We start from the raw sequence: 22,315 nt of genomic DNA on the forward strand, positions 1-22,315 counted from the left end.
AAAAAAAAAAAAAAAACCAACCAACCACTGAATGAGTTAAACAAGATAAAACTTGACTTTCAGTTTGTACTGTCTGAGTTAAATAATGCTTATTCCTGAGCCATTTAGGTTATTACAATTTTTGACAATTATACCAGTTTAATGACCTAAAAGATCTCTAAATCCCATTGCTTTACATCTCTTTCAACTATATATACTTTCACAAAATGTGAAGGTTGCTGATTCATTAGCAAACTCAATTTTTTGGTGAAGCTTGTATTATTTCCCTTAATCCAAAAAACATGTGCCACACCTAAATTTGTACGATCCAAGGAAAGGCACTGTGACACTGACCTAAAAAAAAAAAAAAAAAAAAAAATGTCAAGGATATACAAAGATTCTGAGGGCCAAAACAAGATCTTACTCATTTTTTGTATTCTAAGAACTTAATACATTGTTCAGTACATAGCCCTCAATAAATATTTGATAAAAGAATTAAAATGCTGAATAAATGCCACCTTTCTTAAAATTTAACTTTTCCAAGACTTGAAGAAGAAAGTTTTGCCTATAGAACAGACTTGGATTCTACTGCTTCTTTCTACTGAATTACCCCTAAGGCATCATCTTATGTTTAAAGCAATGAGCTATAGCTTTGTAGAGTGGTACAGAGCTACCCAGAAAGAAACTAGAAAGGAGGGAGGAGAGGACTATCACTGTAGGTTTAAAAACAGTCAATATTAACAAGTCAGCCAATATGTGATGGATAAACTGTAGTTTGAACAGTAATGGCACTGAGTTCATAAGTTAAGTTATAAAATAATATTTTTGAAAAAGCATGATTCCCATTGATGGTGGTGGTTAGCCTGAAATGCTACTAAAACAATAACAGATGAATAAAAAGATATGCAACAATCAAGACCAGATGACTGGCCGTCAACAGAGAGCATATTTAGGGACTCTATGGAGAATAGATGGAACAATTGTGTCTGTGGAGTATGAATGGAGCTATAGCTACACAGTCAAGATGAGAATCACTCTGCCCTGTAGAATTCCAGGGGCTTACACCTGGGAAATACCAGCTACAATGGGAAGTGAAAGGAGAATGAAGGGATAAAATTAGAAGGATGAACTGAAAATCTGCATTGGGAATAGCTGGCCATACCTCCGCCATGAGTATAGTGGAATACAGCCTGCCAGGTACCTGCAATACAGACAGAAAATAAAGAGACAGACAAAATTCTGAGAAAATGGAAAAGCTGCAGATTCAAGCTTTAAGAGGTCCCCAGGGAAAAGACTGTTTTCAATCCAATCAACCTAAAGTGAAACCTGCCTGTCAATAAGTCCTGCCACATACACACAAGTCCCAAGTCACTTTTTAGTGAAGTTTTTTAGTGACATAGATAATCACGGGTCATCATACGTTTAAGGGAAGTCTCCAGGATAAAAGACAGTCATAGATAAACAAACAGGAAGAAAGGGAGGCCCAGAAAGAAATAGTATTTTAGAATGTTTTAAAAATATTATTTTAGTTCTTACTAAAAAATCTAAAACAAACCTTAGGATAACTGGTATCCTAAGAAAAAAGGCACTGTATTCATAAAACAAAAACAAAATACTATAAAAAAGGAGAAATCTGAAAATAAAGAATCCTGACCATTTAAAAATATGAGAGTTCAAATATAAACTATGATGGAAATGGTATGATGATAAAATCAAGCAAATCTTTCTCATAGTATGTCAAAAATAAAGGCATGAAAATATGAGAAGAAAAATGAGATGTGGAGAATCCAAGAAGTTTGACATCTTATCAAAAGAAGTTTCAGAAAAGGAGAAGAGAGAAAAGAGATGGTAGGAAATTAAAAAAAAAAAAATTTCACAGAGCTGGTCTGAGACGGTCTGTCTCCATGCTGTTCATCTTCAGAGCAGGGCTGCACAGAAGCTCCTCTGTGGTAACAGAGATGGTCTGAGACGGTCTGTCTCCATGCTGTTCATCTTCAGAGCAGGGCTGCACAGAAGCTCCTCTGTGGTAACAGAGATGGTCTGAGACGGTCTGTCTCCATGCTGTTCAAATAAGGTAGCCACCAGCCACATGTGACTGGCTACCGGGCACTGGAAATGTTACTAGTTGACTGAGGGACTAAATTTTAACTTTATTTAATTTCAATTAATGTAAATTTAAATCACCACTTGTGCCTACTGTTTACTGGACAGAAAAGATGTACCAATTGCCAAGTCGATAAATTAAGAAAAACCTATATTGGGGCATATTCTTGTAAACTTGCAAAAAAAAAAAAATTTAAAAAGATAGTGAGAAAGAGAAAGAAAAACATTCTGAAGTACTCCAGAAAGGAAAGAGAGAGAGAGGTCATCTCCAAAAGAATGAATCAAAATGACCCTAGATCCCTCATTCAAAATATTCAATACAAGAAGGCATTTTTTTGGGGGACAGAAAATTATTTTCAATTTAATTTCTACATCAGACAACCACTGTCAATCACATGTGAGGGAAGAATAAAGATATTTTCAAATATGCAAGTTTTATCTCCTCAAACCATTTCTTACAAAGCTACTTGTTTCCCTGATTTCAAACTCTCACCTTCTCAAGGGTTTTACTCTTTCAATTATTCCCTCTCCTAAGTCATCAAGCTCTCTCTCAAGTACATCTTTCCACTGACATTCAAAAATGAATTTAACATCAAACAAAATGCCAAATCTCCCGAAACTCCTCATCTCTTTTCTCTACTCTCTTCCACAGCAAAACTCCTCAGAAGAATCATCTTAGTCACTGTGGTAGTTAAGGCTGTATGTCAACTTGGTGGGGTCATGATTTTGAGTGGTTTGGTATCTGGATGTAGTTATTCCCCATGATAAGACTGGATGTGGTGTGATCACCTCCATAGTGGAACCTGCTGTGAGGATTTAATCAGTTGAAGAGAAGTTGCCTTCAGGGTGTGGCCTTCTTCCAGTATACATGGAAAGGATCCTGATTTGGTTTGTGATTCATCATCTCTAGTTCCGAGACTTGAACCAGTGACCTGCCAATCTTGAGATTGTTCCATTTTATCTGCAGATCTTAGATTCATCAGCCTCAGCAGCAACATGAGTCAGGAGAAGCCTCCAGCTTGCTCTAGCAGGCCTAAGCAGGCAAAGCTGAAGTCCAAGATCAAGGGGCCTCCACCCAGCCCCTAGAGCCAGCACCTGGACTCAAACTTGTGGCCTAGTCTTCTCCTAGAGCCAGCTCTCTGAATTCACACTTTCAGCCTTGTACACTGTAAGAGAGCACTTCTGTTTGTTGAAGCCATCCACTTGTGGTAGTTCTGTTACAGCAGCATTAGAGAACTAGGACAGTCACCATTTCCATTTGCTACCCTCTGAGTTTCTTCTTAATCTGTCCTAATCACTCTTAACAAGGTGACCAGTTACCACTGATTACTGCCAAATCCTGACTCACTTGAGCGATCATCTGCATGTGATGGAACTGATCACCTTCTCTTTCTGAAAATTCCCTTCTCTAGGTATCTGTAACACCTAACTAACTTTGTTTACCCATTTTTCTTACAACACACTCTTTTCTCCATCTTCTTTGCTGGCTCTTTTCCTCTATGAGAATGCCTGAAGGTTTGCCAAGGCTAACTTCTCTCCTTTATCTATAATCTCTCTAGATAACCGCATTCAGTGCCATGCCTTGAAATGCCATCTATGGACTACATCTCCAGTCTAGACTTCTCCCCTGAGCTCCAGACTCTAGCATTCAACTGTCCGGTTGACACCTCCAACTTAGCATGTGCAAAACAAAATACGGATCCCCCACACTCTCTGCAAAGATGCACCTTCACCCAAGCCATCCTCATCTCAGTAAATGGTACCACCACTTTGGCAGTCGCTCAGGCCCAAAATCTAGGTCCCATTCTTACTTCCTATTCTTCCCTCACAAATCACATCTAATCCATCAGGATTTCTTGTAGGTTCTATCTACAAAGTAGATCATGTATTTATTTACGTCTCATCATTTCCATTCCTACACCATAACCCCAGCTATGACCATCTTCTTGCCTAGATAAATACAATATTCCTCACTATTATTTTTTAAAAATCAAGACACATTTTTTAACAGAATTTTATAAACAACTTTAACATTTCTAATTAAGTTCATTAAGATTCAAATTTCTCTTAATTTGCAAAATCATAACATATTTATACCTGGGTTTTGTCATCATTTTTCCTGAGAGGTACGATGAAATGAACGTGACTTTGTAGGAAAGTGGATTAAAACCAATTTGCAAATGCAACTACTCAACACACTGCTGTCGAGTCGGATCCAACTCACAGCAACCCCTCCTTGGGTTTCCGAGGTGGTATCACTATGGAAGTAGATTGCTCAACCTTCCTTCCAGGGAGTGGCTGGTGGGTTTGAACCACCAGCCTTCTGGTTACCAGTCAAATGCCTTAGATACTACACCACCAGAGCTCCCAAAAACAATTTAGGCCTAGATAAAGAAAAATACATTTGAAGCAGCTCACAAACAAGGGTGCTTGCAATTTGCAAACAGTATTTTCCCACCAAAAATATGTATTCCATACAAACCAACATGAGGTAATAGAGGACATATTAGAATGAATGCACATAGTACATCACTGCCATGGCATTTTGAGCTACTTTGAATCTACCTGGCTCTTGTAAACTCTTCTTGAATAGGAACTAATGAAGCTATCAATTATAGAACACAACACCTTTTACAATGAGAAAATGTCAGATTGGGCAGGAATTAAAATAATTCACAGAAATTTATCTTTAATTAATAACTATTTGTGTTTTCTCTAAAGAAACATAATTACTGCAATTAAAAACATGTCTCAGTTTTTTTGTTTTGTTTTGTTCTGCTCTTAAGTAATGCTTGAGAATGCTGAGGGTCACTGCTTTAGCTGCAAGAAAGGAAAATTCATGGAGTTATTAGCCCTAATTTTTAAAATATAGTTTATTTTATTTTTGTTGGTATGGAGTCAAGCTTTAATCATCTAAATAAAAATACTTTAAAAACTCAAAGTAGCAAATATTTTAGTGGAACAGGACCAAGAATCGATTAAGAGTGCCTTGACCTACTAAAAAGAAAGGTTTTACGAAGTGGTATAGCTGGGCACAGTAACTGGGGGAAAAAACTGTACTCCCCAAAAGGTTAAGGCCCCTCCATGAATCAATCACACATTCAAATCTATGCACAAAAGAGCAAAAGACTAAATGTTAACAATGGTTATCTTTGTACAGTGAAATGATAATTTCTTTAACGTCTACATTTGCCATGTTGACCATGTATTTAATTTGTCAAGAGAAAAATCAAAGCTATTACGAAAAGGGAAAAACTAATGAAACATAATATAACATAAACATAACATGAAAAGCCATCTCTATTCAAGTTAACTGTTACGCTAACTTCTAGGTGTTTTTAGCCCGTATCTGCCAAGATTTCTGGCAACAAAAGAATTCACAGTGGGGAAGCAAGTAAGATATTTTTCTGTATTTTTAACATTAAAGAAATTATTTTAAAAGGCTGGAAATAAACAGCAAGCACATGAACCATTTACTCTGTGAGATGATTCACATAAAATCGTTGTGTACAATGTAACTGACAAACGTTATACTAATGCGCTGAAAACTTCAAAGCCTGTGATGTATTAAAAAAAATATGTTCCTTGTCAAAGTACATTTTCAGTGTTGCAATTTAGTCATCATTTGTGAATCTCATGCATCAATATAAAGGTAACCAAGTGTTTTTGTAGATGTAATTTCACTGTGAGAACACACTGACTGATTGAAGGTATTTATTCATAGCTAAAGAGTAACAGCAAATATTAAGAGAACTAGGGTGCAAAGAACTTAAATTCCTAAATTAAGAACTATATAAATGGATTACTGGTTAAAGTACATTATTCAGTGTTGATTACAATTCATTAAAGTACAAATCTTTATAAAAACTTTGGCACAGAAATTTTCCCCACATACTGTAAACTCACCTGGCTAGTTAAATCAAAATGTCACAACTGACATCAGCAAAAATGGCAGAGTAAGGAACTCCAAAGTCCATCCATCCAAAAACCAGCTGTCTTACTGTTAGGTGCCACTGAGTTGGCTCTGACTCATAGTGACCCTACATACAACAAAATGAATCACTGCCCATTTGTGCACCATTCTCTCAATCCTTGCTATATCTGAGCTCATCACTGCAGCCACTGTGTCTATCCATCTTCCCCTTTTAGGCTGACCCTCCACTTTACCAAGCATGACATCCTTCTCCAAGGAATGGTCCCTTCTAACAACATGACCAAAGTAGGTGAGACGAAGTCTGGCCATTCTCGCTTCTAAGGAGCATTCTGGCCACACTTCTTCCAGCACAGATTTGTTAGTTCTTCTGGCAGTCCATGGTACTTGTAGTATTCTTTGCCACACCACAACTCAAAGCATCAACTCTTCTTTGGTCTTCTTTATTCATTGTCCAGCTTTCACAGGCACAGATACCCTGGCTTGGGTTAGGCATACCTTGCTCTTCAATGAGACATCTTTGCTCTTTAGTACTTTAAAGAGGTCTTTTGCAGCAGATTGGCCCAGTGTAATATGATGCCTGATTTCTTGATGGCTGCTTCTGTTGGTGTTGACTGTGGATCCAAGTAATATGAAATCTTCGACAACTTCAATCTTTTCTCCATTATCATGATGCTCCTTCTTGGTCCAGGTGAGTCGTTTTATGTTGAGGTGTAATCCATACTGTAGAGTGTAGTCTTTAATCTTCACCAGTAAGTGCTTCAAATTATCTTTACTTTCAGAAAGTAAGGTTCTGTTGTCCACATATCATCACAGGTTGTTAATGAGACTTCCTCCAATCTTGATGCCGTGTTCTTATTCATATAGTCCAGCTTCTCAGATTATCTGCTCAGCATAGAGACTGATAAATTTGATGCACTGAACACCAATGACCAAAAGCCAGAAGAACTGTGGGATGACATCAAGAACATCATCCATGAAGAAAGCAAGAGGTCATTAAAAAGACAAGAAAAGAAGCAAAGACCAAAATGAATGACAGATGAGACTCTGAAACTTGGCCTTGAGCGGAGAGTAGCTAAAGCAAATGGAAGAAATGACAAGATAAAAGAGCTGAACAGAAGATTTCAAAGAGCAGCTCAAGCAGACAAAGCCAATTACTATAATGAAATGTGCAAAGACTTGGAGTTAGAAAACCAAAAGGGAAGAACACGCTCAACATTTCTCAAGCTGAAAGAACTGAGGAAAAAATTTAAGCCTTGAGTTGCAATACTGAAAGATTCTATGGGCAAAATATTGAATGATGTAGGAAACATCTAAAGAGATGGAAGGAATACATAGAGTCAATGTACCAAAAAGAACTGGTAGATCTTCATCCATTTCAGAAGGTGGCATATGATCAAGAACCAATGGTACTGAAGGAAGAAGTCAAAGCTGCACTGAAGGAATTGGCGAAGAACAAGGCTCCAGGAATTGACAGAATAACCACTGAGATGTTTCAACAAACGGATGCCCCACTGGAGGCACTCACTCCACTATGCCAAAAGATTTGGAAGACAGCTACCTGGCCAAATGACTGGAAGAGATCCATATTTGTACCCATTCCAAAGAAAAGTGATCCCACAGAATGTGGAAATTATCAAGTAATATCATTAATCTTGCACATAACTAAAATCTTACTGAAGATAATTCATAAATGGTTGCAGCAGTTTATTGACAGAGAACTTCCAGAAATTCAGGCTGGATTCAGAAGAGGACATGGAACAAAGGATATCATTGCTGATGTCAGATGGATCTTGGCTGAAAGCAAAGAATACCAGAAAGATGTTTACTTGTGTTTTATTGACTATGCAAAAGCATTTGATTGTGTGGATCATAACAAATTGTGGATAACATCGAGAAGAATAGGAATTCCAGAACACTTAATTGTACTCATGAGGAACCTGTACATAGACCAGGAGGCTGACGTTTGAACAGAAGAAGGGGACACTGCTAAAATCAAGAAGAGAGTGCGCCAGGGTTGTATCCTTTCACCATGCTTATTCAATCTATATGCTGAGCAAATAATCCGAGAAGTTGGACTATATGAAGAAGAACGTGGCATCAAGATTGAAGGAAGAATCATTAACAACCTGCGATACACTGATGACACAACTTTGCTTGCTGGAAGTGAGGATGACTTGAAGCACTTACTGATGAAGGGTGAAGAATACGGTATGCAGTATGAGTTACATCTCAATATCAAGGAAACAGAAATCCTCACAACTGGACCAATAAGCAGCATCACAATAAATGGAGAAAAGATTGAAGTTCTCAAAGACTTCACATTGCTTGGTTCTACAATCGACACCAATGGAAGCAGCAGTCAGGACATCAGACAACATATAGCACTGGGCAAGTCGACTGCAAAGGACCTCTTTCAAGTGCTGAGGAGCAAAGATGTCTCCTTGAGGATTAAGGTGTGCCTGACACAAGCCATGAAATTTTCAATCGCCTCATATGCATGTGAGAGCTGGACAAGGCATAAAGAAGACCAAAGAAGAATCGATGCTTTTGAGTTATGGTGCTGATGAAGAATGCTGAAAGTACCATGGACTGCTAAAAGAACTAACAAATCTGTACTGGAGGAAGTACAGCTGGAATGTTCCTTGGAAGTGAGAACGGCCAGACTTAGTCTCACCTACTTTGGTCATGTTATCAGAAGGGACCTGGAGAAGGATGTCATGCTTGGTAAGGTGGAGGGCTGATGAAAGACGGGAAGGCCCTCAACGAGATGGATTGACACAGTGGCTGCAGCAACGAACTCAAGTGTAGCAATGATCACAGAGCTAATCAGGACCAGGTGGTGCCTCGTTCTGCTATGCACAGGGTCACTATGAGTCGGAGATGACTCGATGGCATCTAACAGCAACATACAGATTGAACAAGTATGGTGAAAGGATACAACCCTGACACACACCCTTCCTGATTTTAAACCATGCAGTATCCTCTTGCTCTGTTCAAACAACAGCCTCCTGGTTCTATGTACAGGTTCCTCATGAGCACAATTAAATGTTCTGGAATTCCCATTCTTCTCAATGTTATCAATAATTTGTTATGATCCACCAAGTGGCCTGTCTTTGCATGATCAATAAAACACAAGTAAACATCTTTCTGGTATCCAAGATCCATCTGACATCAGCAATGATAACCCTCATTCCACATCCTCTTCTGAATCCAGTGCACATTTCTGCAAGTCCCCTGTCAATATACTGCTACAACTGTTTTTTAATTATCTTCAGCAAAATTTTACTTGTGTGTAACATTAATACAATTGTTCAATAATTCCCACATTCTGTGGGATCACCTTTCTTTGGAATGGGCACAAATATGGATCTCTTTCAGTCATTTGGCTAAGTAGCTATCTTCCAAATTTCTTGGCATAGATGACTAAGTGCCTCCAGGACAGCATCCATTTGTTGAAACATCTCAGTGGGTATTCTGTCAATTCCTGGAGCCTTGTTTTCGCCAATTCCTTCAGTGCAGCTTCAACTGCTTCTTCCTTCAATACCGTTGGTTCTTGATCGTATTCCACTTCCCAAAATAAATGAACATTGACCAATTCTTCTTGGTACTGTGACTCTGTGTATTCCTTCCATCTTATTTTGATGTTTCCTGCAACATTCAGTATTTTGCCCATATAATCTTTCAATATTTCAATCCAAGGCTTAAATTTTTTCTCAGTTCTTTCAGCTTGAGAAATGCCGAACATGTTCTTCCCTTTTGGTTTTCTACCTCCAGGTTTTTGCATATTTCATTGTAAAAACTGGCTTTTGTCTTCTCCAGCTGCTCTTTGAAATCTTCTGTTCAGCTCTTTTATCTTGTCATTTCTTCCAATTTGCTTTAGCTACTCTCTGTTCAAGAGTAAGTGTTAGAGTCTCTTCTGACATCCATTTTGGTCTTTTCTTCCTTTCCTGTCTTTCTAATGACCTTTTGCCTTCTTCATGTATGATGTACTTGATGTCATCCCACAATACATCTGATTTTTGGTCACTGGTGTTCAATGCATCAAATCTATTCTTTAGATGTTCTCTAAATTCAGGTAGGATAAAATCAAGGTCATATTTTGGCTCTCTGTGGACTCATTTTAACTGTCTTCAGCTTCAACTTGAACTTGTATATGAGCAATTGATGGTCTATTCCACAGTCAGCTCCTGGTCTTGTTTTGGCTGAAGATACTGATCTTCTCCAACATCTTTTTCCACAAATGTAGTCTATTTGATTCCTGTGTATTCCACCTGGTGAGGTCCACATGTATAGATCTTGTTTATGTTGTTGAAAAATGATATTTTCAATGAGTAAGTTGTTGGTCTGGCAAAATTCTATCATAGATCTCTGGTATCATTTCTATCACCAAGGCCACGTTTTCCTACTACCAGTGATTCTTCCTTTTTTCCAACTTCCACATTCCAGTCACCAGCAATAATTAATACATCTTGATTGCATGTTGGTCAATTTCAGACCACAGAAATTGGTAAAAATCTTCAAATTCTTCATCTTTGGCTTTAGTGGTTGGTGCATAAATTTGATAATAGAAGTATTAACTGGTCTTAAGGCACACGGATATTATCCTATCACTGACTGCACTGTACTTCAGGATAGATCTTGAAACATTCTTTGTGATGATGAATGCCATGCCATTCCTCTTCAATTTGTCACTCCTGCAGAGGAGATCATATGCTTGTCTGATTCAAAATTACAAAAACCAGTCCATTTCAGCTCACTAATGCCTAGGATATCGATCTTTATATGTCTCATTTCATTTTTTGACAACCTCCAACTTTCCTGCATTCATACTTTGTACACTCCACATTCCAATTATTAATGGATGTTTCCAGCTGCTGCTTCCCATTTTGAGTCGTATCTCATCGGCAAATGGAGGTCCCAAAAGCTTTAGTCCATCCCTGTCATTAAGGTTAACTCTCCTATGAGGAGGCAACTCTTCCCCAGTCGTCTTCTGACTGCCTTCTGACCTCAGGGCTCATCTTCCAGCACTGTATCAGACAATGTCTCAGGGCTAGTCATACAGTTTTCCAGTAATATGTCAGACAGTGTTTCACTGCTATTCATAAGGTTTTCACTGGCAAATTCTCTGAGAAGTGGATGGCCCCCTTCCTCCTTCTGAGTCTGGAAGCTCTCTGAAATCTGACAACTGACAAGTGCTGTGCCCCCCCCCCCCAGTCTCTCTTGGAGCACCCATTATTGCATCCATAATTGCATCCATAATTATCTGAAAATTGTCTGAGCATCCATAAGTGTCTGAAAATTTTCACAGATTTAATATTCAAATTCTGCCTTGGTCTGGAAGCTCTGCTGCAATCTGTCCCCCACGGGTGACCCTGTGGTGCGTGAAATACCAGTGGGATAGCCTCCAGTCTCACAGCAACACACAAGTCACCACAGTATGACAAACTGACAGACAAGTATAAAAGCAAAAATAATACTAATAGAAAGGGAGAAACTGACAAAAGCAACTTTTATGGAACACTGGAAACTAACCAAAACTTGGCAGCCATCAGAGGAGCACTTAATTCAAGAAAAAAACCAGGTGAAACTCAGTAAGAACAGCACATTTTGTGGTGTATTAACCTTGTCCTAGTCTCTGTTTCCCAGATCAGTGGTAGCCTTGAAAGTAGGGGTCCACAGTCCCAGTCCCAGTCCCAGAGGAATAGAACAGATCTCATCTCAGGAGCAGAGGGAACCTCATTCTCAACGAATTTTAATTATCTGTTTTGCTCCGTCTGGTGGCTCCCTGAAGTCCAGCTCAGAAGACTTGCCTAGCATCATCTAACTTCTAACTCACAGAGCACTAAACAGGCTGCTGCACAAGGCACAGAGAGAGGCTGGGGCGGGGGGGGGGCACAGCACTTGTCAAAAATTTTCACAGATTTAATATTCAAAATGTCCGGTTTCTCAACAAAAAAACTACAAAGCACGCAAAGAAACAAACGTACGGCCCATGCACAGGGGAGAGGAAAAACGCTATCAACAGAAACTATCCTTGAGTAAGATCCAACACTGGACTTAGTAGATAATTATTTTAAATCAGCATCTTCAAAGAAACAAAGGAAACCATGTCTATGAAATTAAAGGAAACACTCCTCAGAAGGAAGGTTGAGCAATCTACTTCCATAGTGATACTGCCTTGGAAACCCAAGAAGGGGTCGCTATGAGTCGGGTCTGACTCAATGGCACATAACAACAACAACAACAACAACATGGGAATGATATTTTACCAGAGAGAAAATACCAATAAAGACACAGAAATTATAATAAGGCACCATATAGAAATTCTGAAGTTCCAAAGTACAGTGACCACAGCAAATTTGAGCTAGCAGCAGAAAGAATCAGTAAACTTGGAGATACGTAAATTGTGATCAGCCAGTCTGAGGAACAGGGTAAAAAAAAGAAGAAAAATGAATAGAGCCTTAGAATCCTATGGCGCATCATCAAGCATACCCACATACACAGGACAGAAGGAAAAGAAATGTGCAGATGGAGCATCTGAAGAACTAACAGTCAAAGCTTCCCAAATATGATGAAAAATGTTAATGGATACATCCAAGCAACTCAACAAATTCCAAGTAGGAGAAACTCAACGAGCACCACATCAAAACACATAATAATCATTTCAAGTATTCAAAGCCAAAGAAAAGACTCTCAGAATCATTCTCAAGAGAGAAGCAGCTCATCACATAAAAGGGATCATCAGCAATGTTAACAGCTGGTTTCTCAAGATAAACCATGGAGGCCAAAAGGCAACTGGATGACATAGACACGTTGCTGAAAGACAATAACCATCAACCACAAATTCTATATCTGGCAAAACTATCCTTTAAAAATGAAAAAGAAATGTAAGACATTTCCAAACAAATGAAAACTAAGAGAGCTCATCACTGTTCTACAAGAAACACTATGAGTCCTTCAGGCTGAAATGAAAGGACTCAAATATACACAACAAAATAGGTAATTATAATAGTCTTAACGTATTTTTGGTTTGTAACTCCTCTTTTTTTCCCTATAGGATTTAAAAGACACCACATAAAACAATAATTATAAATCTATATTTTGGGGCACACAATATATAAACACGTAATTTGTGACACAAACAGCATAAGGGCAGGGGGTAGAAGCATATAGGAGCAAAATTTCTGTACACCATTGACATTAAATTGGGATTCATCTGAAGTAAACTGTTATAAACTAAAATGTTAATTGTAATCCCCAGGGCAACCACTAAGAAAATAACTCAAAAATATATATTAAAATCAAAGGCAAGGAAATTAAAATAGCACAATAGAAAACATTTGACACAAAAGAAGAGAGTAATGAAGGAACTGGAGAACAAAATTCTATATGTAAGAATACAGAAAACAAACACACAGCAGAAGACAATCTTTCCTTCTCTGTAATTACATCAAATGTAAATGGATTACACTCTAAATTTAAAAGGCAGAGATTGGCAGAATGGATTAAAAACATGATCTAATTATTTGTTCTCTAGAAGGGAGTAATTTCAGATTCAAAGACATAAATAGGTTGAAAATAAAAGGATGGAAAAAGGTATTCTATATAATCAGTAACCAAAAGAGGTAAGATGGCTATACTGACATTCAGAAAAAATCCTCTGTTACGGACTAAATTGTATCCATTTAAAATATGTGTTGGAATCCTAACTTCTATACCTGTGGATGTACTCCTGTTGGAAATAAGGTTTCTTTGCTATGTTAATTAATCTTACTCAAGTAACTTCTGAGTTATTAAAAGAGCAGATTAGACACAGATATGTACAAACAAGGGGAAGACAAATGCTGTGTTAGGACTGTCTACAAACCAAGGAACCGAAGAACAGCCAGGACTACCTACAAGGAAGTAACCAACATTGCTGAGACCCAGATTTGAACTGTTAGCCTCTAACACCAAATCAAACTCACTGCCATCGAGTCAATTCCAACTCACAGAAACCCCCACTGGGTTTCTGAGGCTGTCAATCTTTACGGAAGTAGTTTGCCTCATCTTTCTCCTCTGGAGTAGCTAGTAGGTTTGAAGCACTGACCTTCTGGTTAGCAGCCAAATGCCTTACCCACTACACCACGAGAGCTCCTTTTCAGCTTCTAGAACTGTGAAAAAAATAAATTTCTGTTCTTTAAAATTACCCAGTTAGGGTATTTCTGTTACAGCAGCAGTAGGTGACTAAGAAAGAGATGAAGGCAAAAATTGTTATAAGAGAGAAACAAGGACATTATATAAAGATAAAAGAGTCAATCCACAATGAAGATAAAACAACCATAAACTTACATTTACTAACAACAGGGTTCCCAAATCCATGAAACAAAAACTGAAGGGAGAGATGGTCAACAGGACAATAATAGCTGGAGACATCAATATCCCACTTTCAATTAAGGGCTGAAGATCTAGATAGTAAATTAACAAGGAAGTAAAAGATTTGAACAACACTATCAACTTCTTAAACCTAACAGATACCTACAGAATGCTCTTCTCAAGGACACCTGGAACATGGTCCACAACAGATTACATTAGGCCCTAAACAAACCTCAGTAAGTTTAAAAAATCAACTCATATAAAGCACATTTTCTGACAACAGTGGAGTGAAATTAGAAATCATAACAGAAGGAAATTTGAAAAACTCACCCTATATATACCCTATATATATATACACATATATATATATATATATATGTATCTATTTGCAGATCACATACTCTTCTACACAGGAAATCCTAAAGAATAAAACAACTATTAGAGCTAATAAAGAGTTCAGCAAAGTTGCAGAACACAATCAATATACAATCAATTGTATTTCTATACAGTAGCAATAAATGAGCCAAAAAGGAAATTAGGAAAACAATCCCACTTATAATAACATCAAAAAGAATAAAATACTTAAGACTAGATTTAATGAAAGAAGCACAAGACAGATGCTGAAGATTTCAAAACACTGTTGTTGAGAGAAATTAAAGAAGATCTAAATAAAGGGTTGGGAGCTCTGATGGTGTAGTGCCTAAGGCATTTAACTGCTAACCAGAAGGCTGGCAGTTCAAACCTACCAGCCACTCCCCGGAAGGAAGGTTGGGCAATCTACTTCCGTAGTGATACCACCTCAGAAACCCAAGGAGGGGTTGCTATGAGTCGGATCCAACTCGACAGCAGTGAGTTTGGTTTGTTTTTTAAGTAAATGGTTCGGGCAATGAAAGACTTAATACTGTTAAAAAGAAAAACCCAAAAAACTGTCATTGAGTTAATTCCAACACACAGCAACCCTATAAGATAGAGCAGAACTGCCCCATAGGTTTTCCAAGGCTGTACTGTAAATCTTTATGGAAGATATTTCTACACAGTATTTGCCTCATATTTCTCCCATGGAAAGGCTGGTGCGTTTGAACCACTAATCTTTTAGTTAGCAGCTGAATGCTTTAACCACTGTACCATTAGAGCTGATCTACAGACTTAAAACAACCTCTATCAGCTCCCAGTTTTTTGGTTTTGCTATCAAAATTCTAGGATTTTTTTTTTTTTGGTACAAATTGACAAACTGATCCTAAAATTCAAGGGACCCAGAGCAGGCAGAAATAATCTTGAAAAAGAAGGACAAGGTAGGAAGACTCACACTTTCAATTCTGAAACTTACTACAAAGTTACAGTAATCAAGACAGCGTGGTACTGGCACAAGGACAGAATGTAGACCAATGGAATAAATTCAGAGCATAGAAATAAATATATCCATGGTCAATTGATTCTCTACAAAAATGCCAAGACCATTCAAGAGGAAAATAGTCTCTTCAAAAAATGGTGCTAAAACAATTCAATTTCCACATGCAAAAGAATGAAGCTGCACTCATATCTCCTATCACATATAAAAATAAATTCAAAATGGATCAACAACCTACATAGAAGAGCTAAAACCATAAAACTGTTAGAAGAAAACATAAATCTTCTTGACCTCACATCTGGCAACAGATTCTTAAATATCAACAGTTTTTTAAAACACCAAAAGTACAAACAGAACAAGAAAAATATGTAAGTTGGATTTCATCGAAATTTTAAAAATGTATGCATCAAAGGACACTATCAAGAAAGTGAAAAAACATCAAAAAATGGGGGAAAATATTTGTAAATCATGTATCTAGAAGGGCCTAATATCCAGAATATATAAAGAACTCTATGACTCAACAATAAAAACAAAACAATTCAAAAATAGGCAAAGGACCAGCTACCACTGTCAATCACTTGGAAAGGGATCAGTGCAGGAGATCTGATGGAGTGGGAGAAAAATGCGGAACAAAACTCAAAATCCTAAAAAAGATCAGGCTTACTGGTCTAATAGAGAGACTGGTGAAATTCCCGAGACTATGCCCTAAGTCATCTTTCAGGCCTGGAATTGAACTCACCACCCTGTCGCTTCCAGCCAAACAACAGACAGGCATATAAAGTGAGTATTTACACCAGTAGGTACAGAACAATCAAGCAGGGGAGATCAGAAGGGCAGTATTTGCACAGAGAGATAACTCAGAGGGCAGGAATGCAGAGGAAAGAAGGACACAAGGAAAAGGTTAACGACAGGGTGGAAATGGGAACAGAGCTGCTGGGTATTGCCATCAATGTCATGAAACAAAATATGTACGGACCGCTGTGTGGAAAATCAATTTTCTCTGTAAACTTTCACCTAAATCACAATTTAAAAAAGGGGCGGGGAGGCTTGGCAAAGGAGTTGAATAGACATTTCTCCAAAGACGATACACCAATGGCAAGTATGGAAAGATGCTAAAAATCATTAGTTATTAGGGAAATACAAAGCAAAATCATAATGAAATACCACTTCACACCCACTAGAATGGGTATTTTTTTTTTTAAATGACAAAAAGTGGAGAAATTGGAAGCTTTCTATTTTGGAAGTGTGAATGTAAAATGGTACAAGCACTGTGGAACACAGTTTGGCAGTTCTTCAAAAGTTAAACACAGAGTTACCATATGATTCAGGAATTCCACTCCTAGTTATAAATACCCAAGAGAACTGAAAATACATGATTACACAAAAACTTATACACAAATGTTCATAGCAGCATTATTCGTAATAGACAAGAAGTAGAAACCATTCAAATGTTCATCAATTGATAACGAAACAAAACACGGTAGATCCATACAGTAGAATATAATTCAGCCACAAAAAAGAATGTCACAACAGAGATGAACAGTAAAAACAATATGCCAAGTGAAAGAAGCCAAACACAAAAGGCCACATCGTACATGATTTCATTTTATATAAAATTTTACATAAAATGTCTCCACAACTCACTGCCATCAAGTCGGATCCAACTCACAAGTGACCCCTCCTTGGGTTCCCCAGGTGGTATCACTACAGAAGTACTTTGCCCAACCTTCCTTCTGAGGAGTGGCTGGTGGGTTTGAACTGCCAGTCTTCTGGTAGCAGTCAAATCCCTTAGGCACTACATCATGAGATAGATTAGTGGTTGCTAGGAATATAGGGTAAAGGGACTTGGGGAGTAACTTAATAGCCACAGGGTTTCTGTTTAGAGTGATGAAAAGTAGTGATGGTTGTACAATATTGTGAATATACTAAAAACCACTCAATTGTACACTTTAAAACAGTTAAAATGAATTAATTTTATGCTATGCGAATTTTCTCAAATAGCTAGCTAGCTAGCTAGCTAACTAGACACAGATACATACATACATACATAAAACATTACTTGACTTAAAATTACAATACTTCTCAGTTGTAATGCCATTTCATTATAAACTGAAATATTGTCAGACTGTCCAAATCTTTGCAAAGCTTGGTTCTGTTCCCAATTTCTAGATCCTCACAATACACGTATACAGATACTAATTCATCTTTTATTATACTTACAGCTTATTTTAGCAGGCTAAGATAGGAACTATGTTGTTTAAATGAGAGCTATTAACATGATGAGCCAATCAATGAATACTGGAACAGTTTGAAAGAATTACCTCCAAAATGCTAGAAACAAAATATGGAAATATGACACTTGACTTTTAAATCAGCATCTATAAAAGAGAATTCGTAAACCAATGGATTAATTATTTCTAATGCTGTTTTAGAAATCATTTAGGAATTGTTAAATAAAGCCAATGTCAAGAAATTTTTTTCATAAATCAAAATTGGAAATTTTTATACTGCTTTAAAAAGACACCTGTCATAGATAATGACTACACCACTTTTGCATGTTACCCTTAATTACTGCAAGCTTAATGGGAACAGCTAAACATTTTTATCATCTACACCAAATGGTACCATTTTAGAAGTTTATAACCTAGAATTACGATGTTCTTCCTATCAAAGAAGGTCCATAAAGATGCTCTTTGGATACACGTAAGTATTTTTAAATAAAAACTCCATTTTCTTTAAAAATGCTTAGTTTAGCACAGTCAAGTCTATGTTAAAGACCTGCGAATTCTCACATTTGGGAATCAGAGTATCATTGTGTATCAATTGTCTCAAATCTTCTGAAAGCCCCAAGACGCCTGATACGAGAAATAACATAGCACTTGGAATTGGCCACTGGCAGACAAAAGCCAACATCTTTGAGAAGCTATAATTAATGAATACGTAATAAACAAACATAACTTAAAGTAAAAAAGATGAATCACTAAAATCGGTTTCCCCAGATTAGAAAGGACAGGACGGCTTGAATGAAAGCTTCGTCAAGTCAGTCAGACATTAAATGTCCCAAAACAGCAATAAAAGTCGCACAAAGGCTTCATGTTTCAACGATAATGACCATACTACAAAATCTGAAATAGCATAAGAAGAGTGGAAATTAAAATGATTTCCAGGAAAGAATTATTTTTTAGAGACTTAAATTCTATTACGATCTTTCCACCAGTATTATCAAATGATAAGTATTGATGTTTTTCCCCCACAATCAATTAATCCAAAATAAAAATTAAGAAAAAAGGAAAATCAGAAGAAAGACATTTACCTCTTCTAAGCTAGGGAGCGAAGAAGAAGATACTGTTCGAGATGATAATGGGTGAAATGGCTCTTGACCAATAGCATGTTGATGATTCTGTATTTGTACAAAAGGGTTTTGTGGTGGCCTGTGAGGCAAAGGAGGTAGGCCATAGGGAAAGCCTGGCCCCATTAGATGATTCTGTTGAAAGTTAGCCAAAGTCCATGCTCCATCAGGTGACAGGTACTTCAAAGGAGGAGGAGCAATGTGTTCAGACGGCAAAGAGAAAGGTGAGCTGAATATCTGGGGCGGTAGGCGCTGTGGAAATGCTGCTGCGTTGTTGGCTACTTCAACGTCTCTGCTGTTGTCATTAAAGTTACAAAAGTGGCTACTGTGGTCTGAATTGGATGGGGGAGATGGGATTGCTGGAGGGCTCCTACTCTGAACTTGTCTATATTGCAAAAGTCTTGATTGAGGTGGTGGCATTTCAGCTAGTTCCCGTGTTTCACTTTGATCACGATTAGACAGTTCTCTGATTAAGTCTTGAAACCTACATAAAGACGATGAAATATGATGAGAAAACAAAAGAACAACTCCGTCACATTAAGGAGAGCTTTGTTGACTACTCATGCAATCTCCACAAGCAAAATCATCATACTTAATTGGAAACTAACATTAATTAATAGATTTAATCTTAAATGTAAGTGTTAACATGCTACAGATGTTGAATTGCAGACACTAAAGAAGCCCAAGTAACTGATACTGTAAAAAATTATAGGATTTCACTATCTTTGGTATTAAAAACTACTACTGCCCTTGTCTCCACCTGTCTTTAAAATGGGTAGTAATAAAAGGTCACTATAATGGTGGACCTTATTCAGAAGGGATTAGAAAACACGTCACAGCATTCACATGACACTGAGCATAAAAACAAGTTTAGAGTCAGGACCAAACACCCGTAAGCACCTGTGGTTATAAGCTGGAATTCTAAGCTACTTGTGGGGTGGGGGAGAGTAGTGTTCTTTAATGATAAATTTCTAACTTTAACTACTAATTTACTTGTGTCCTTACTCATTCTTTCTCAGTATTTTTTTTTAAGTGAAAGTATTACTTTAGTACTTTTCATTAAAAAAAAAAATAACCTCAATGCCACTGAGTCAGAACTGACTCATAGTGACACCTCCAGGCGGTATCACTACCGAAGCAGATTGCCCAAACTTTTTTCTGAGGAGTGGCTGGTGGGTTTGAACCGCCAGCCTTCTGGTTAGCAGTCAAATGTCTTAGGCACTAAAACACACACAGTACTTTCCATACTAAAGTGATGGTATGATTCTCTTGCAGAAGAGACCAAAAAAGCAAGGGGTCAAGTTCATTTACAATGCATAGTAGATGGCCCATGCCTACATTTGTACAAAAGTTGCTTCTAAATGAATTCTCTGTTATTTTAGAGTCTATCAAAGGAGTTCTGTAGCATGTACCTAAAAGGCCAGCATCTAACTTCTTTGGGACAATATTTGATGCTAAAAAACTACATTCAACAAGCAGTAGGGAGTCATGTTTCAGAGGTTACCTCAAGACTGTGCAAATACCTTGAGTATGTTGCTTCTGCTTCGTCCTCGGCACTGCTGGCGAGCTTCCAGTCTGCTCTCACTGGTGGTGGATGCAATCCAATGGGTGGCTGAGGAAGATGCTGGAGGTGAGGATGGTGATGGTGTGCATATGGAACACTGCCCTGACTGAGATAAGCATTATGCTCGTTCCACTGCTGTATCCGCGCCTGCTGCTGCCTTAAGGTTTCCAGAGCCACACTCCCATGCATACGATCTGTGAAGACATCAGTGAAAAATTTAAGATTTTAGGCATTTCAGGTTACTCTTCTCAAGAGTTTGTACACGCAGAATTTTCCCCACAAAGACAAAGAAATGGCTACACTTTGGTTTTAGCACAAAAGTAACAAATTTTGACTAATTTTCTAAATTTGCCAGTAATTAGACTTAAGGCAACCACGATGAGTCTTCCTTATGCAGATAATGGTGTAAGCGATGATCCTTTGGATACTTACTAGCATATAGCATTTGGAACTGGATGCTGATTACCCAACTCAACGGCTGAGTGATGGTGGTACTGCCAAATTAAGACTGCATAGTCCATGTCACTGAACTTGACCATCTCTGCCACATTCGGACCTAGCAGTGATGACTGCTGCGAAGAATGAAGGAGGACTTACCTAAAGCCTCCCCTACAGGCAATCCTGAGGCGTTCTCGTCAATGAAATTACTCAGATGTGAAGGAAGAATGGGGCTGGGCTGTGCAATGGCTCTCAGAGGACTGTGGCCTTCCTGCAGCACGGGTGGGGGTGGGGGCGGGGGCTGCTCCGGAGTCACGGCCTGGGCAGGTGGAGACTGGGGGGGTCGGTGAGAAACCGCGCTGTTAAAGAAAGCGCTGCTGGCTGCCGCCTGGTAGGCAGGGGAGAGTTGAGGTGGCTCCTGAGTCTGCTGATTCAACTGATTCCGCTGCGAGACTACCTGACCTGCTTGCGGTGCCATTTGATTTGGTTGCTCAGGCAAATTAGTCTGTTGCTGATTTAGTAAGTTGTGCTGCTGTGGAATTGGAAATGGTGGTCTTGGCAGCTGGGGGAGGGGATGAAAATGGCGATTAGGGATTGCATACTGTGCGTGGGGAGCAGGAAGAGGGAGATTTATGTGTCTTGGGTTGAGATTATCTTTGCGATGAAATTTGGGATTGGGATAAACAACACCAGGACGTGATTCAGGACTTCTGTTCTGTGGGTTTGATTCCAAATCAACCTAGAAAAACAAAAGAAGTCTTTTTTAATGCCAAACATGCCAGCTCAGTGCAGCTCTACCTTCTTTCCACCTCTCACACTTTTAAAGAATAGGTAAACACATTCTTATCAGTAACAGCAGGAGGGCTGGGTGTCTAATCAATCACCTACTGGCAATCCAATAAGGGCATAAATATTTTTTAAATTAAGAAAGATGAAACAGAAGAAAGAAAAACATTAAGTTTGAATCATAAGAAAAGATATGGCCATTTTATTAGCCTATTCATTTCCAATTCCTTAAAAACATTATTTGTAATTTCACACTTTCTTCCTTGGGAAGATAAACATTTGTTTCTATTTCCTTCTGATATAAATCAGTAAAATGTGTTCCTTCCTTCTGATTTTATTGTTTTTATACATTTAATCTATTTTTTCAAATGTATCCATAATAACAACCAAAAATTCTCTCAATTTAAATGACCTTGAAATGAGCAAAGAAACAAATACTAGGTACCCCCTTTGTACAAT

At 38.1% G+C, this 22,315-nt stretch overlaps 1 protein-coding gene across 1 annotated transcript in view; it reads right to left on the bottom strand.

Moving 5' to 3' along the window:
* HELZ (helicase with zinc finger) overlaps positions 1 to 22,315 on the bottom strand; it is a 199,686-nt gene that overhangs the window by 21,713 nt on the left and 155,658 nt on the right. Inside the window, exons 26-28 of the mRNA XM_042783553.1 lie at positions 21,230 to 21,809; positions 20,592 to 20,826; positions 19,033 to 19,552 (exon numbers count right to left, since the gene is read on the bottom strand). Of these exons, the coding sequence (XP_042639487.1) occupies positions 19,033 to 19,552; positions 20,592 to 20,826; positions 21,230 to 21,809 (1,335 nt within the window). The remainder of the gene's footprint in view (positions 1 to 19,032; positions 19,553 to 20,591; positions 20,827 to 21,229; positions 21,810 to 22,315) is intronic.

This window comes from Orycteropus afer, unplaced genomic scaffold, assembly GCF_000298275.1.
Source record: "Orycteropus afer afer isolate SDZICR_OR568_19922 unplaced genomic scaffold, OryAfe1.0 scaffold00018, whole genome shotgun sequence".
NCBI lineage: Eukaryota > Metazoa > Chordata > Mammalia > Tubulidentata > Orycteropodidae > Orycteropus > Orycteropus afer.